Below are 17,583 nucleotides of genomic sequence, written 5' to 3'. Positions count from 1 at the left end.
TACTACTAGGTAGGTTGTGACTTTTGATCTTTCTTATGAAGTCTTCTGAGTGTTTTATGTGAGACTCTGAGAAACAACCTACATACGGTGATAGTATTTGTGTGAGCCATTTTGAGGTCTTATGTGTACAAGAATTCCTATTTGATATGATGGGTCTGAGGGGAATGCCGTCTTTGTGCAATTTTGGAAGACCGTAAAAGTTGGGCAACTGGGGATTAATGACTTTCAGTTTTTGGAACGTGTCTTTGCCTAAGATTTTGATGGCATGTTTGTTAAATTCTGAAGCAGTGCTTTTTAGAGGATTTTTTGATAGTTGTTCATATGTGTTTTTATCTTGTAATAGATCATGAACTTTGTTTTCATATTCTAAGTTATTAAGAATAACTAATTTCCCTCCCTTATCTGCCCTGGATATGATGACATCCTTACGATTTGTGAGATTTTCTACAGCCAGTTTGTATCGCTTTGGTAATCCACAGTCATTTTTAAAACAATCCAAAATACCATGCGTGAGAATACCTTTTAAACAATGTAGGTCTTTATCATAATTATTTGAAGCCAAGAACTTGTCAAATTCTACGATATAGTCTAATGCGTGGTTTCTAGTTGGGTGCATAGCAAAAATTAACTCCTAGTCCCAACACTTCTAACTCATTACGAGAGAGAGTGATATCAGATAAATTTACTACATTTTCAGTCAATGAAAACTTGGACCACACACTGTTGTTACATAACCTAATTAGTTTCTTATTAAGAATTTCTAAATGTTTATCACTAACATGGGAAGCTTTGCTAATAGCTGATCTAGAAAGTAAATGGTAAGTATACTCATTGGAGCTCATAATCTTGAGGTGTCTTGTTGCAGATCTGACTTGTAGGTAGGCTGCATCACTTTCAAGGGAAGCGAGTTTGATACGTTCCTGTAAGAAGTCCCTGATGTAGGTGGGAAAACTGTATCCCAAACTCTTGTGTTTGAGAAACCCGAAGGACTTAGGACACACTTGTTCTTCTAAGCACTTGGATAAAAACAGACGTTGGTTCTTCCTTTTCTTGCTGGCTATGAGGGAAGTTTCCAACCGGCGGTAGGCCTACTTTACCCCTTCTTGTAGTAGAGAAAGACGAAGTGGCGGAGAGAGTTCCATCGTGGGTTTAATTAGATCACAAATTACCTTTTCTAGATATTTTAATAATAAGAAATGCGGAGTCACTGTCCTTCACAGTTTATAGGAAGCCCACCCACACAGGGAGCTACCTACATTTCTTTAGCCACCATCCTGACAAAATAAAATATAGTGTAGCTTCAGGCCTATTCTTACGGGCTTTGAGAATTTGTAGCTCCCAATACTTAGATTTGGAACTAAATTCAGTGAAAAATCAACTAACAAAATTAGGATACCCGCCGTGGTTTTTACAAAAAGCTCTCAGCAAGGCCAAAATTAGTTTTCACAAAACAGATTCCCATTCCGCCATGAATCATCATTGGGATAATAGAAGCATAAAATTGCCTTTTAACAAATCCATCCATGAATTGTCTCACATGTTACCAAAGGAAAAGGTAAATTTTATCTTCCATTATCCTAATAATTTGTTCAGTAAAGTTGTCAATATACATCACAGATCCAAGAGTAATACAACTCCTGGAGTTTATAAATTACCTTGTTTAGATTGCAATGATGTATATTGGGGACAGACGGGTCGAGATCTCAATACCAGGGTTAAGGAGCACAAGAACTCTGTTAAATACGGACAGGAAAATTCCGCAGTATTTCAGCACGTCGCCAATAAAAACCACCGAATAAATTGGGACGATGCTGAAATAATTTATAAATCCAAATGTAGTTTCAGAAGAAAAATAGTAGAATCCTCCTTAATAAACAATTTCCCAAATTATAACATTTCCCATGGTCAATGGTCACCAGACTGTATTTCTTCTTTTGCCATAAATAAAATGTTACCATCAACATTAACGGTGGACAAAACTCACCAAGGCCCATGCAACGCCGGTCATGTGACCTGAGCCACCAAGATGCGAGCATGCGTGCCGGGCGTGTTGACCTGAGCCTCGTCCCCTCATGTTACCTCACTGCTTTACTATAAATACATATTGTTCTGTACTTTGTAACTTATATCTGCCGAAGAGGATCACAGTAAGTGATCGAAATATACAGATCTCTATATCTTCGCTTATTCTTCTCCGAAAGTGGGTCATCAGTATTATATATGTATATGTATATGTATATATATATATGTATATGTATATATATATATATATATATATATATATATGTATAATATACTGTCTATATATATGTGTATATGTGTGTGTATATGTATATATATGTGTATATGTATACATATATATTTATTTTTGTATATGTGTGTATATGTATATATATGAATGTATATACATATGTATATATATTTGTATATGTTTGTATATCTATATATGTATATACATATATATTTGTGTATGTATATATATATACAGTATATATATATATATATATATATATATGTGTGTGTGTGTGTGTGTGTGTGTGTGTGTGTGTGTGTGTGGAAGGGTGGCGAGTTAAACACAGAGAACAGTTGGAGTTTTATTCACTGACGTTTCGTTCTTACCAGGACATTCTCAAAGTACATACATTTTCAGAAAATTAACAGTTCATATAACCCATCCTTGCCGAGTTCCCCTCCCTCTATCATCCGTCCTCTACCCTTTTTTTTTTTTTTTTTTTTTCATGTGACTCCGACCATGTCACTTCTCCCTCCGTTCTCAATTGTCCTTTTCACCTGCTTGATATATAATCAGAGTACTTACCGCTCCTGCTAATTTTCTACTCAGCGCATAGCAACAAAATTAAAAACGGAGTGGTTATAGGATTTTTCTTAAGGGCGTACCGTATTTGTAGCGAAGAATTTTTAGAGGATGAAATCAAATATATTTTCAAAGTATTCACTAAACTCAGATACCCGGAAGGACTACTGCACAGATTGAGGAAGAAAGCAATGGTAATAATGAGAAGGAAGAAGGACAACTGGTCCGGAGAAGGCAGGGCGGGGTTTTTGTCCGTCCCCAACTCGAAGTTCGCGGAGGAGTTGGGACATATTCTCACAAAAGCGGGTGTGAGCGTTGCTTTCTCTACGGGCACAAAATTAGGAGAAGTTGTCAAGAATAGAAATAAATCAGAAAAGGATGTAGAGAAGGGCGCAATTTACAATATACCATGTGGTGGTTGTCCGTTAGGATATTATGGAGAGACGGGAAGATCAGTGGAGCTACGGACATATGAGCACAAAAATGACGTCAGAGCTCACAGAACCTCCAACTCGCTAGTAGTTCATTTAGACCAATGTGGTCATCTTCCAGATTGGAACAAGATAGAGGTCCTCCACAAAGGTCTAGAGAAAAAGAAAAGAAAAATAGTGGAGGCAGCCTACATTACTTCCCACCCCTGCATCAACCATAGGGAAGGGTTTATAAAATTAGCAGGAGCGGTAAGTACTCTGATTATCAAGGAGGTGAAAAGGACAATTGAGAACGGAGGGAGAAGTGACATGGTCGGAGTCACATGAAAAAAAAAGAAAAAAAGAAAAAAAAAATGGTAGAGGACGGATGATAGAGGGAGGGGAACTCGGCAAGGATGGGTTATATAAACTGTTAATTTTCTGAAAATGTATGTACTTTGAGAATGTCCTGGTAAGGACGAAACGTCAGTTAATAAAACTCCAACTGTTCTCTGTGTTTAACTCACCACCCTTCCACTCATTTGTCTTCCATACTTCATATATATATGTAAATATATATATATGTATATATATATATATGTAAATATGTATGTATATATATATATATATATGTAAATATATATGTATATATATATTTATATGTAAATTATGTATATATATATGTGTGTATATATATATATATATTTATATATGTATATATATAATATATGTGTATATGTATATATATATATTTATATATATTTATATATTCTCCCCACAGGACTATTTTGGTGAATGTGTGACTGATACCAATGCTTCACGTATGTCACTTTTTTCTCTGGCAAAAGCAATTGATGACGTCACTAACAATTGTGACTGGAGTCTCCACAGTGATCTGGACTTCATGGGCAGGTAATATGTTTTGTTGATTTTTAGACTATTGGAAGATACGTATCATGAGTAACGTGGATAACAATATTTTGACGGTGCTCTCTTGTGCAATGTAAAGGAAGTTAAATGAGCACTGACAGGAGAAGGGAATTTCTCTTTTCGTATATTTCTCCCGCCAATTGTGAAGGCAACATTATTGAATAATGCATGTTGGCCTAAGCACGCTGAGCATTTGCAAACTTGTACCTCACGCCTAATTACGCTAGCTGTCAATGAATCTAACGTTTGCGTTCTATTTTCTTTAATATGGCGTTATCTATTATATAACTATTAGTTGGGTTGTGTAATACAGTATTTAACATACTACACTTTAATATATTGAAGTCCATTTGATAGTTTTTCGACCATGTAAACTATTAAGAACCTCCTACAATATCTTAGCATCTTCCCCCGAGCTAATTTGGCATCCTATTTTAGTATCATCCACGAAGTTACTAACATTACTATTAATCCCATTGTCCAAGATGTTTATATACATAACGAACAATAAAGAACACAAAAACTGAGCCCTGGTGAACTTCACTAGCAACACTTCTACATTTGGTTTCACACCGTTAATGGTGACCCACTATTTTCGTTCAGTAATCCATGCCCTATTTCATTCAATACATACATTTGCTTTAATATGTTTCTGTTATTTAATTGATTTATTGTTACTCTTTTAATCACATTGTAGTGGAATACAATCAAATAACTCAACATTACTTTCTGGTAGGGTAGGTCCCATTTCATCGCATTAAGAAAACTCTTAACTTAACTGCTGGGGCCCAGTGGCCATATCGGGGCAAACCTATAACTGAACAACCTTTTAGCATCAATTCAATTAACATCAATGTGTAGAGTTTGAACACTTACAAAGACAAATGTGGCTCTGTTCCATAGGTTTACCCCGTAGCAGTCCCTAAAGTATGAGCTACAGCCTACATGTTACCATGCGGTCAAGATCCTAATATGGAAGTTTGTGCAACGTCAATGCATAATGTGACCTGTACTTCCACATTAACTATATATATATATATACATATATATATATATATATATATATATATATATATATATATATATATATATATATTTATATGATATTCTCTTCTTTTCTTTTCTTATCTTCAGAATAAACTTCCTCCATTGGGGGTGGCAGCTTAAATTTACTGCAGCCAAGAATGTTTCCACTGTTTGTGACAAAATGCTTCATGCATGTGGTGGTTCAGGATACAAGGTAAAACAGTAAATTCTATATGTTTTAGGTTGTCATTTTAAGTATCAGAAATGTATATAAATAATCAGTTGTCTTGAGTTTCATTGACTGGAAACTCGGAACCCGTTAGCAGCTGACACTGCTCCTCAGGCCACCCTATAAATCTCTCTAAGAAGATACCTTGGACTGGTGTCTATGTTTAATTCAGTAGTTCTTAACCTTTTTCAGTGCCCGTACCCCTTGATATTTCAGAAAAATTTCCGCGTACCCCCATCTAATACACAGTGCAAACATATGAAAAGGATTAGTGATACAAACCTTGCTTTGCTTTCTCATTGTAAATATACAGTACCGTTGTACTGGGTATCATGTATCGTACCCCCAGGTTTAAGGTTTCGTACCCTTTGGGGGTACAGGTATCCCAGGTTAAGAACCACTGGTTTAATTAGTGTGGCACTGTTTCTATGTCACCAACTGAAAGTAGCTACCAGTTGTCAGCTCTCCCTGTGTTTAAAGATGGAGAATGTACAGATGAGGTTAACTAGGGAGATCTTGGTCCCAGTCTGAAGACCAAATGTCAGCCCCTCTGGGCTGCACCTCCCAAATGAAAGTGAGGAAGCTGGTAGAGTTTATCATGGGTGGTAGGGAGATGGCTTTCTCTGACTTCCTCACAGGAACATCTCATGCAAGTACCTGTTGTCAGTCCCTAGTGTATGTGAAGTATTGATTTTCACAAAGATACAAAGGTATTTCTAAGGATGGCACAGGAATCCTGGAGTATAGTGGTCCTGTCTTCAAAACTGGTTTGCTCCCTCACCCTTCCTGCGGTAAAAGCTGCAAAATAAATTTTACAATTTTCTTGGAAACTAATAATTTGCAACTAAATTATCATAGAGAAAAACCCACTCCTCTTTATTTTGTCCAAACAAAATTGAAAACGCACATTTAAGTGTTGACAATAACATTTTGTTGTATCTTCAAGTGCTGTAATGATTTTTATTATTATTATTATTATTATATATATGTAATCTATGTTTTTAGACTGACCTTGGACTCGAACGGCTCTTACGTGATGGCAAGGCAGGTTGGGTTATGGGACCATCAAATGAAGTATTACGTCAATTTGTGGGAAATACTTGTCTTCAAGGCTTTGATGCTGTTGACTACTGGTAAGTTCTTGTGTAAAATTGTACTGTTGTATGATGCTGGTTAGATATAAAAGTTTCTGGACTGCATTTTAAAAGAAAGGAGAATTGGAAGGTACCTGACTTGAATTATCTCTCATCCTCTTTTCAATTAGTCATCTTGTAAAGTTATGGACCACTCTCATTTCTTCTGCCATGACAGGGAAGCTCAACAACAAAGCAACAACAATAGACCAACAACAACAACAACAACAAACCAACAACGACAAACCAACAACAACAAACCAACAACAACGACAAACCAACAACAACGACAAACCAACAACAATGACGAACCAACAACAATGACAAACCAACAAAAATGACAAACCAATATCAACAAACCAAAACAAAGCAACAACAACAAACCAACAATAAACCAACAACCAATAATAACAACAAACCAACAACAACAAACAATAATAACAACAAAAACAAACCAACAGCAACAATAAAGCCACAACAACAAACCAACAACAAACCAACAACAACAAACCAATAACAACAACAAACCAACAACAAAAATACAACAACAACAACAAATCAGCAACAACAACAAACCAACAACAACAACAAACCAACAACAACAAACCAACAACAACAAACCAACAACAACAACAAACCAACAACAACAAACCAACAACAACAAACCAACAACAACAAACCAACAACAACACACCAACAACAAACCAACAACAACAACAAACCAACAACAAACCAACAACAACAAACCAACAACAACAAACCAACAACAACAACAAACCAACAACAACAAACCAACAACAAACCAACAATAACAACAAACCAACAACAAACCAACAACAACAACAAACCAACAACAACAAACCAACAACAACATACCAACAACAACAAACCAACAACAACAACAACAAACCAACAACAACAACAACAACAACAAACCAACAACAACAACAACAAACCAACAACAGCAACAAACCAACAATAACAACAAACCAACAATAACAACAAACCAACAACAACAAACCAATAACAACAACAAAACAACAACAAACCAACAGCAACAACAACAAACCAACAACAACAAACCAATAACAACAAACCAACAACACAACAAACCAACAACAGCAATAACAAACCAACAACAACAAATCAACAACAACAAACCAACAACAACAAAACAACAACAACAACAAACCAACAACAACAAACCAACAACAAAAACAAAAGAACAACAAACCAGCAACAACAATAAACCAGCAAAACCAACAAACCAGCAACAACAACAACAACAACAAACCAACAACAACAACAACAACAGACCAAGAACAACAACAACAAACCAAGAACAACAACAAACCAAGAACAACAACAATGACAAACCAACAACAACAAACTAATAACAACAAACCTTTTACTTCATTCTGTATGAATATTTGTTCTGTACTTTCTCTTATCTCTTTTTAATGTGTTCTCCATCAGTCTCCGAATGTATGTCCAAGTATTTTCTGTAATACTGCATTTCAAAAATTTCATTTTTTTTTTCTGTCTTTAGTTAAAACCTATGGCTTGCATCCATGCACTACAACCAATTTTTTTTTATTACATTGTATACTCTTACTCTTGTACATTATAATATATATCTGATCATAATTGGGTTTAAAGCGTGCACACTTCTATGCCCAGTTGCTATAAAAAATTTCCTCATCCACATATTTTTTCTATGTTAAAAATATGCCCAAATATTTGAAAATTTCAACACGTTTAATAGTCTTATTTCCTGTTGGAAAAACTTCATTCTGTTGATTTCCTCTAGCCATCTACAAAATCTTTGTTTTCTGTTCACTGCATCCCAGTCCCACCCGTTTTCTATATTGCCAAACTTTCATTTATATTTTGCACTTCTTCTAGGTTCTCTCCTTAACATTAAAGCCAGTGAAATATATTTAACAGGGAATTACATTGCAATGAGAGAAAACTGCACCATGAACTTGGAAAAATGAGTCTAAAAGATAAAAAGGCACTTGCTGAAACGATCATGAAAGAGGTAAAAGCAGAAGAAGAGGGTGGTAGTTTAAACCATCCATTCCAGGAAACAGACTTTGAAAACCCCTTCAATACTGCACCTCCCACTTATTTGTCACAGGTATGTACGTAACAAATGACGAAAGTTATATAGGAATTGTAAAAGAATAACAGCCTCAAGAAAGATATAGGATATCAGTACCACTGCATGATGAAAAATATGAAATTATTATTGTATATGATATTAAGCTGGTGGAAGGATAAGCATGTAAATATTACTAAAATAAATGTATTCACTAGAATTTAAGAACAGCTGATGGTGTGGAGCATGGTCCTTGTCTGTCTCCAACTACCTGGACACCCCTTGTTCTTGAGTCGAAATATGATATCAGCGACAAAATGGGAGCTTTCGTGTTCAAATTGTCTAAACCAACAGATCATACAGGATGTCTTCCAGGACAATATGTTAAGGTAATAGTATACTCTTAGGGAAACTTCTCTGATTTGTTTAGAATGGAAAATGTGGAAGCTGCTACTTAGTAGATAATTAAAGAACCAAATTATATATATATATATATATATATATTTGTCTATTTATATATATATATATATATATATATATACATGTATATATATGTACATTTTTATCAACCGCAATGCACTTTAATTCTAAGCCATATAGGCGCATGCAGAAGTTGTAACGTGGTACGCCCGAGGAGTCGAACCTATGCGGCGAGAACGTTACCAGTGCCGAGTGACTTAAACCAATACACCATCAAGATAGATATTGGATTAAGTCACTCGGCAATGGTAACGTTCTCGCCGCATAGGTTCGAGTCCTCGGGCGTACCACGTTACAATTTCTGCATGCGCCTATATGGCTTAGAATTAAAGTGTATTGTGGTTGATAAAAATGTATCTCTAATCACTGGGACCCATTCAGTGTTGTACATATATATATATATATATATATATATATATATATATATATATATATGTTTATATATATATATATATATATAATGTGTGTGTGTGTGCAACCCATCCCAATAACCTTTCATCAGGCCTACTTGCTGTCTCCTTTTCCACACCTACTCTCCTCCTGATCTCATTATTCACTCTATCCAACCTAGTAACCCTTACCATACTTCTCAGACATTTCATCTCAAACACATTTAAATTTCTCCTCCCTGCTTTTCTTAAATTCCAAGTCTCTCCCCAATACAACGCTGTCAGCACAATCACCCCTTCGTACAATTTCGTTTTTATATCCATTCCCAATTCCTTATTTCTCACAACACTTTTTAATCCCCCCAAGGCATTTACTTGATTTTCTCAATCTACAATTTACCTCCACTCCCTTTCCTGCCTCAAGCGACCCCAAATACCTAAATCTATCCACTTCCTCTAGCCTCTCTCTCCTTTTAGACATACTTTCAACTCTGTGTCATCCTCTACCCTTGTACATCTCACCTTGCTTTTCCTCACGTTTATCTTCAACTTCCCAAACTCTGTCACTAACTTCCTTAATCCCTCTTCTGTGGAATATCTTAGAATGTAATATAACTCAAGTTTAATCAATACACGAGTTCAAATGTAAATATGATAATTGGAAATCAAGAATATAGATTAAGTTGGAACTGTACATGGATTTGAGTCTATATATGTTAGAAAATTAGAGAATAGAAGACAGGACCCAATAACCATTCCTCCTTTTCTGTATACAACAATAAGGTAAATACACACGCGCACACAGACACACACACACACACACACACACACACACACACACACACACACACACACACACACACACACACACACACACACACTTTCAACGAACGGACGGCTTGAAGAACGTTCTGAAGAAAAGTGCAGATTGTGGATCCCAACGCAAAGAGAAGTGCCTTTTTGTTTTTGAAGGGGGTGGGGGGAAATTGCTCGTGAGGTAGTGGGAAAGTAAGGATTGAGGAGCGGGGGCGGGCTTAATGGGGAAATGGAAGGTAATGAGGATGTGGAGGACTTGGCCTAACAGACCGCCGAAAAGTCAACATGAAACGACCGCAAGACGAGCTGGAGGACGACGGAATGGCAAATAAAAATGTAAAGATTAGAAGTATAGAGAGGAACAATACAGTAGAAAGTGACGAGAATATGTTCAAGGGATTTAAAGAGAGTGGGGGGGACACAAACCCCCCCCCCCTACTGACAAGACTAGAGAAGAAGGTTGATAAGGTGATCGAGGACTTGGAGAGTAAGTTAGGTCATATGAACACCATTTTACAAAGAATTGAAAGATTGGAACAACTAGAGAAGGCTAATAAAAACTTAACTGAAGAAATAGAAGACCTAAAAAGACAGTTAGGAGATGTAAAGGAGGAGAATGAGAAATTGAAGAAGAATAGTAAAGAAAACAGTGAGAAACGATAGCTAAAGAAAGTAAAAATTGGAAGCAAACCCAAGAAGGAAATAAGATTTCATTCACTGACATAGTCAAACAGCAATTGAAAGAACATACTGAAGACTCAGTTATTAAAGTGATGAGACAGAAGGAGAATATAGTAAGAGAATTAGCTGACAAAAAGAAATGTATAATTATATTAGGAATGGAAGAGAAACACAACCCAGATAGAACCGCAAGAATCAAGGAGGAAAATGAAAGGGTAAGCAGTTTATTAAAATTAGTCCAGGAAGATGAACCAGAAATTATAAAGGAAATTGAGGAAAAATTCAGACTCGGAAAATATAGTACAGATAAGACCAGACCAATTAAGATTAAATTCAGGTCACAAACAACGGCAGAGAAAATTCTATCCAAAACAGGGAAACTAGCAACAAATGATCAATATAAAAAGGTATGGATAAAAAGAGAAATGAATAAGGAGGAAAGAGAGGCAGAAAAGCAGAAAAGAATTGAAGCTAAGGCAAAAAACGAGGAAAGAACGGAGTCAGAGAAAGAGAGATTCTATTGGAGAGTAGTGAACATGAAAATAAGGCAGTTCGACATACTAAAGAAAAACATAAGGGAAACAGAGAACACAATGGAAGTGGCAGAAAACTAAGAGTGTCTTACACAAATATAGATGGATTGATAACAGGATTGAATGAACTGAATGATTATTTGAAAGAAAAAGAACCGGACATAATGGGAATTGTAGACACAAAATTAAAAGGCCCACTACCACCCAACAGTGTAGGACATGATACATACAATTATTGGATTAGAAACAGAGAGAAAAAACAAGGGGGTGGAGTTATGTTCCTGACAAAGAAGGATATAAACGTGAAAGGTGTCATATATGGAAAGAATACAGTAGAGATGATTATGATAGAAGTGGAAGACCGAGATAAGAAGAGCAGAAAATTTGTGATCAACTATGTGCCTCCGAAAACAGCCTCATGGGAGGAGAATGAACATAAAAGTATGTTAGAGGACACAAAGATAGCATTAACTAAAATAATGGAAGACGGAGGAAGAATAGTTATGATGGGCGACTTTAATTGCAAAGAAATCTGCTGGGAAGAAATGACAGTAAAGAGTGGTGATGACTCATGGGGAAATGCTCTACTTGAGATGATTACTGACCATTCAATGACACAATGGATACAAGAGAACACTAGGTATAGAAATGAAGAAGAACCATCGAGGCTAGACTTAATAATTACATCTGAACCTAGAATAGTGGACAAGATTGAATATAAAACACCAATAGGTAAAAGTGACCACATATTGATTGAACTGGAACTTAATGAAGAAAAATATATCAAAAGAAATTAACAATATAGAAAAGGAAGAATGATGTATGAAAAAACAAACTTTGATAAAATAAGAGAATTCTTCCAACAAGAAAACTGGGAAGAAATATACAAAGAAGAAACATCAGTGGAAGAGAAATGGAATATTTTGACAAAAATTTACAAAGAAGGAGTGGAAAAGTATGTCCCAAGACAAAAACAAGAAAAAGAATATGTAAAATGCTGGTACAACAAAAGTTGTAGGGAGTTAAAAGACAAAAGAGACAAAGCCTGGACCGGATGGAAAAAAGACAGAAGACCTGAAAAATGGAAAATATATACTGGTTATAGAAATGAATATGTACAAAAGTGCAGAGAGGAAAAAAGAAAATATGAAAAAGATGTTATAGAAAAGTGTAAAGATCAACCAAAACTATTCTACAGATTTGTAAACAATAAACTGAAAAACAAACAAGACTTGGAGAAATTAAGACAAGGGGGAGTTGAATACACTGAGGAAATGGAAATGGCAGAAATTATGAACAAACATTTTAAATCAGTGTTTACAAGGGAAAATATACAACCTGAAGAGATTGAGTGGAAGGAAAAAGTCCCCCCTATGGAAGAAATAGAAGTAACGAAGAATGAAATATTGACACACTTGGGTAATTTTGATGTCAGAAAATCGCATGGGCCAGATGAAATAGCAAACTGGATTCTGAAAGAATGTAGGAATGAACTGGCAGACAAAATACATAGCATAATAAGCAGTTCCTTAAAAGAAGGAAAAGTTCCAGAAGATTGGAAAAAAGCAAATATAGTACCTATATATAAAGGAGGAAATAAAGAAGAACCTACCAACTATAGACCAGTCTCTCTAACAAGTACAATAGCAAAAATATGTGAAAGAATTATCAAAAGTAGATGGGTAAAATACTTGGAAAAAAACAACGTACTAAATCCAAGGCAATTTGGATTCAGACAAGGACGATCATGCGTCACCAATTTAATATGTTTCTATTCAAGGCTAATAGATATAATACAAGAAAGAGATGGATGGGCTGATTGTGCATTTCTAGACCTAAAAAAAGCTTTTGACAAAGTACCACATAAGAAGTTGCTTAAGAAATTAGAATATGAAGGAGGAATACAAGGTAAATTGCTAAATTGGATGGAAGACTTTTTGCAAGAAAGAAAAATGCGAGTAGTGATAAGAGATCAGCACTCAAAATGGAATGAAGTAATAAGCGGTGTCCCGCAGGGAACAGTTCTGGCCCCAATAATGTTTGCTATATATATTAATGATATGGATGAAGGAATTGAAAGCTATATGAGCTTCTTTGCAGATGATGCAAAATTACTGAAAAGAGTGAAAACTGAAGAAGATTGTGAATCACTACAGAGAGATCTAAATAAAGTACAAGAATGGAGTAGGAAGTGGGAGATGGAGTTCAATACAAAAAAGTGTAGTATAATGGAATTTGGAAAAAGCAAAAAACAGAATAACAGGATCATATAATTTGGGAGAAGAAGGAATAAAAAGAGTAGAAAATGAGAGGGACCTGGGAGTCATTGTTATGAATAATATGTCACCTGAGAAACATATAAATAAGATTTTTGGAGAAACTTATAATTTAATAAGAACAATCAAAGTGGCATTTACATACCTGGATGAAGAAATGGTGAGGAAAATCCTAGTCACCCTGATAAGACCAAGATTGGAATATGCAGCAACGATATGGTCACCAAGTACAAAAAAATGTATAAAAAAACTTGAAAGAATACAAAGAGCAATTACTAAACTGGCACCAACACTCTCAAAACTATCATATGAAGAGAGACTACAAAAACTTAAACTACAGACACTAGAGCAAAGAAGAGAGAGAGGAGATTTGATAGCAATTTACAGAATCATGAAAGGCATAGAAATTACTGATAGAGAGAATCTGATAAAATGGGATGACAGAAATACAAGAGGACACGGAAAGAAAATAAAAAAAGACAACTATAGAAGAGATTTGAAAAAGAACAGCTTTCCTCACAGAGCAATAGACAGTTGGAACAAGTTAGATGAGAAAGTGGTGTGTGCAAAAACAATACATGAATTTAAAAATAGTTTAGATAAAATGAGATATGAAGACGGGACCTCACGAGCATAGCTCCCCTTCCCGTAAAATACAACTAGGTACAACTAGGTAAATACACACACACACACACACACACACACACACACACACACACTTTCAACGAACAGACGGCTTGAAGAACGTTCTGAAGAAAAGTGCAGATTGTGGATCCCAACGCAAAGAGAAGTGCCTTTTTGTATTTACAGGGTGGGGGGAAATTGCTCGTGGGGTAGTGGGAAAGTAAGGAAATAGGAGAAGGGGAGGGATTGCTGGGGAAATGGAAGGTAATGAGGAAGTAGAGGACTTGGTCCTAACAGACCGCCGAAAAGTAAACAAACGACCGCAAGACGAGCTGGAGGACGACGGAATGTCTAATAAGAATGTAAAGATTAGAAGTATAGATAGGAACAATACAGTAGAAAGTGATGAGAATATTTTCAAGGGATTTAAAGAGAGTGGGGGGGACACAAACCCCCCCCCCCGACTGACAAGACTAGAGAAGAAGGTTGATAAGGTGATCGAGGACTTGGAGAGTAGGTTAGGTCATATGAACACCATTTTACAAAGGGTTGAACTAGAAAAGGCGAATAAAAACTTAACTGATGAAATAGAAGACCTAAAAAGACAGTTAAGAGATGTAAAGGTGGAGAATGAGGAATTGAAGAAGAATAGTAAAGAAAACAGAGAAACGATAGCTAAAGAAAGTAAAAATTGGAAGAAAACCCAAGAAGGAAATAAGGTTTCATTCACTGACATAGTCAAACAGCAATTGAAAGAACATACTGAAGACTCAGTTATTAAAGTGATGAAACAAAAAGAGAATATAGTAAGAGATTTAGCAGACAAGAAGAAATGTATAATTATATTAGGAATGGAAGAGAAACACAACACAGATAGAACCACAAGAATCAAAGAGGAAAATGAAAAAGTAAGCCAATTACTAGAATCAGTTCAGGAAGATGAACCAGAAATTATGAAACAAATCGAAGAGAAATTTAGACTCGGAAAGTATAGCACAGACAAGACCAGACCAATTAAGATTAAATTCAAGTCACAAACAACGGCAGAGAATATCTTATCCAAAACAGGGAAACTAGCAACAAGTGAACAATACAAAAAGATATGGATAAAAAGAGAAATGAATAAAGAGGAAAGAGAGGAAGAAAAGCAGAAAAGACTGGAAGCTAAGGCAAAAAACGAGAACAGAACGGAGTCAGAGAAAGAGAGATTCTATTGGAGAGTAGTGAACATGAAACTAAGGAAGTTCGACATACAAAAGAAAAACATAAGGGAAACAGAGAACACAATGGAAGTGGCAGAAAACTAAGAGTGTCTTACACAAATATAGATGGATTAATAACAGGATTGAATGAGCTGAATGATTATTTGAAAGAAAAAGAACCGGACATAATGGGAATTGTAGACACAAAATTAAAAGGCCCACTACCACCCAACAGTGTAGGACATGATGCATACAATTATTGGATTAGAAACAGAGAGAAAAAGCAAGGGGGTGGAGTTATGTTCCTGACTAAGAAGGATATAAACGTGAAAGGTGTCATATATGGAAAGAATACAGTAGAGATAATTATGATAGAAGTGGAAGACAGAGATAAGAAGAGCAGAAAATTTGTGATAAATTATGTGCCTCCAAAAACAGCCTCATGGGAGGAGAGTGAACATAAAAGTATGTTAGAGGACACAAAGATAACATTAAATAAAATAATGGAAGATGGAGGAAGAATAGTTATGATGGGCGACTTTAATTGCAAAGAAATCTGCTGGGAAGAAATGACAGTAAAGGGTGGAGATGACTCATGGGGAAACGCTCTACTTGAGATGATTATTGACCACACAATGACACAATGGATACAGGAGAACACTAGGTATAGAAATGAAGAAGAACCATCGAGACTAGACTTATTAATTACATCTGAACCTAGAATAGTGGACAAGATTGAATATAAAACACCAATAGGTAAAAGTGACCACATATTGATTGAACTGGAACTTAATGAAGAAAAATATATCAAAAGAAATGAACAATATAGAAAAGGAAGAATGATGTATGAAAAAACAAACTTTGATAAAATAAGAGAATTCTTTCAACAAGAAAACTGGGAAGAAATATACAAAGAAGAAACATCAGTGGAAAAGAAATGGAATATTTTGACAAAAATTTACAAAAAAGGAGTGGAAAAGTATGTCCCAAGACAAAAACAAGAAAAACAATATGTAAAATGCTGGTACAACAAGGGTTGTAGGGAGTTAAAAGACAAAAGAGACAAAGCCTGGACCAGATGGAAAAAGGACAGAAAACCTGAAAAATGGAAGATATATACCAGTTATAGAAATGAATATGTACAAACGTGCAGAGAGGAAAAGAGAAAATATGAAAAAGACGTCATAGAAAAATGTAAAGATCAACCAAATCTATTCTACAGATTTGTAAACAATAAACTGAAAAACAAACAGGACTTGGAGAAATTAAGACAAGGGGGAGTTGAATACACTGAGGAAATGGAAATGGCGGAAATTATGAACAAACATTTTAAATCGGTGTTTACAAGGGAGAACATACAACCTGAAGAGATTGAATGGAAAGAGAAAGTCCCCCCTATAGAAAAAATAGAAGTATCAAAGAATGAAATATTGATACAATTGAGTAATCTTGATGTCAGAAAATCACATGGACCAGATGAAATAGCAAACTGGATTCTGAAAGAATGCAGGAATGAACTGGCAGACAAAATACATAGCATAATAAGCAGTTCCTTGAAAGAAGGAAAAGTTCCAGAAGATTGGAAAAAAGCAAATATAGTACCTATATATAAAGGAGGAAACAAAGAAGACCCTACCAACTATAGACCAGTCTCTCTAACAAGTATAATAGCAAAAATTTGTGAAAGAATTGTCAAAAGTAGATGGGTAAAATATTGAGAAAAAAAACGTGTTAAATCCAAGGCAATTTGGATTCAGACAAGGACGATCATGCGTCACCAATTTAATATGTCTCTATTCAAGGCTAATAGATATAATACAAGAAAGAGATGGATGGGCTGATTGTGCATTTCTAGACCTAAAAAAAGCTTTTGACAAAGTACCACATAAGAAATTGCTTAAGAAACTAGAATCTGAAGGAGGAATACAAGGTATATTA

General features: G+C 35.4%; 1 protein-coding gene across 2 annotated transcripts in view; it reads left to right on the top strand.

The window, feature by feature from the left end:
- Positions 1-17,583, top strand: part of LOC143039423 (uncharacterized) — a 63,693-nt gene that overhangs the window by 34,093 nt on the left and 12,017 nt on the right. For both annotated transcript variants that reach the window (XM_076209447.1, XM_076209448.1), the window contains exons 8-12: positions 4,007-4,137; positions 5,290-5,395; positions 6,416-6,543; positions 8,491-8,683; positions 8,863-9,033. In XM_076209447.1, the coding sequence (XP_076065562.1) occupies positions 4,007-4,137; positions 5,290-5,395; positions 6,416-6,543; positions 8,491-8,683; positions 8,863-9,033 (729 nt within the window). The remainder of the gene's footprint in view (positions 1-4,006; positions 4,138-5,289; positions 5,396-6,415; positions 6,544-8,490; positions 8,684-8,862; positions 9,034-17,583) is intronic.

This window comes from Oratosquilla oratoria, chromosome 26 (assembly GCF_046742065.1).
Source record: "Oratosquilla oratoria isolate Oo_2021 chromosome 26, ASM4674206v1, whole genome shotgun sequence".
Lineage (NCBI taxonomy): Eukaryota > Metazoa > Arthropoda > Malacostraca > Stomatopoda > Squillidae > Oratosquilla > Oratosquilla oratoria.
The sequence above is the reverse complement of the archived record's forward strand: the minus strand, read 5'-3'. Positions and strand labels throughout refer to the sequence as shown.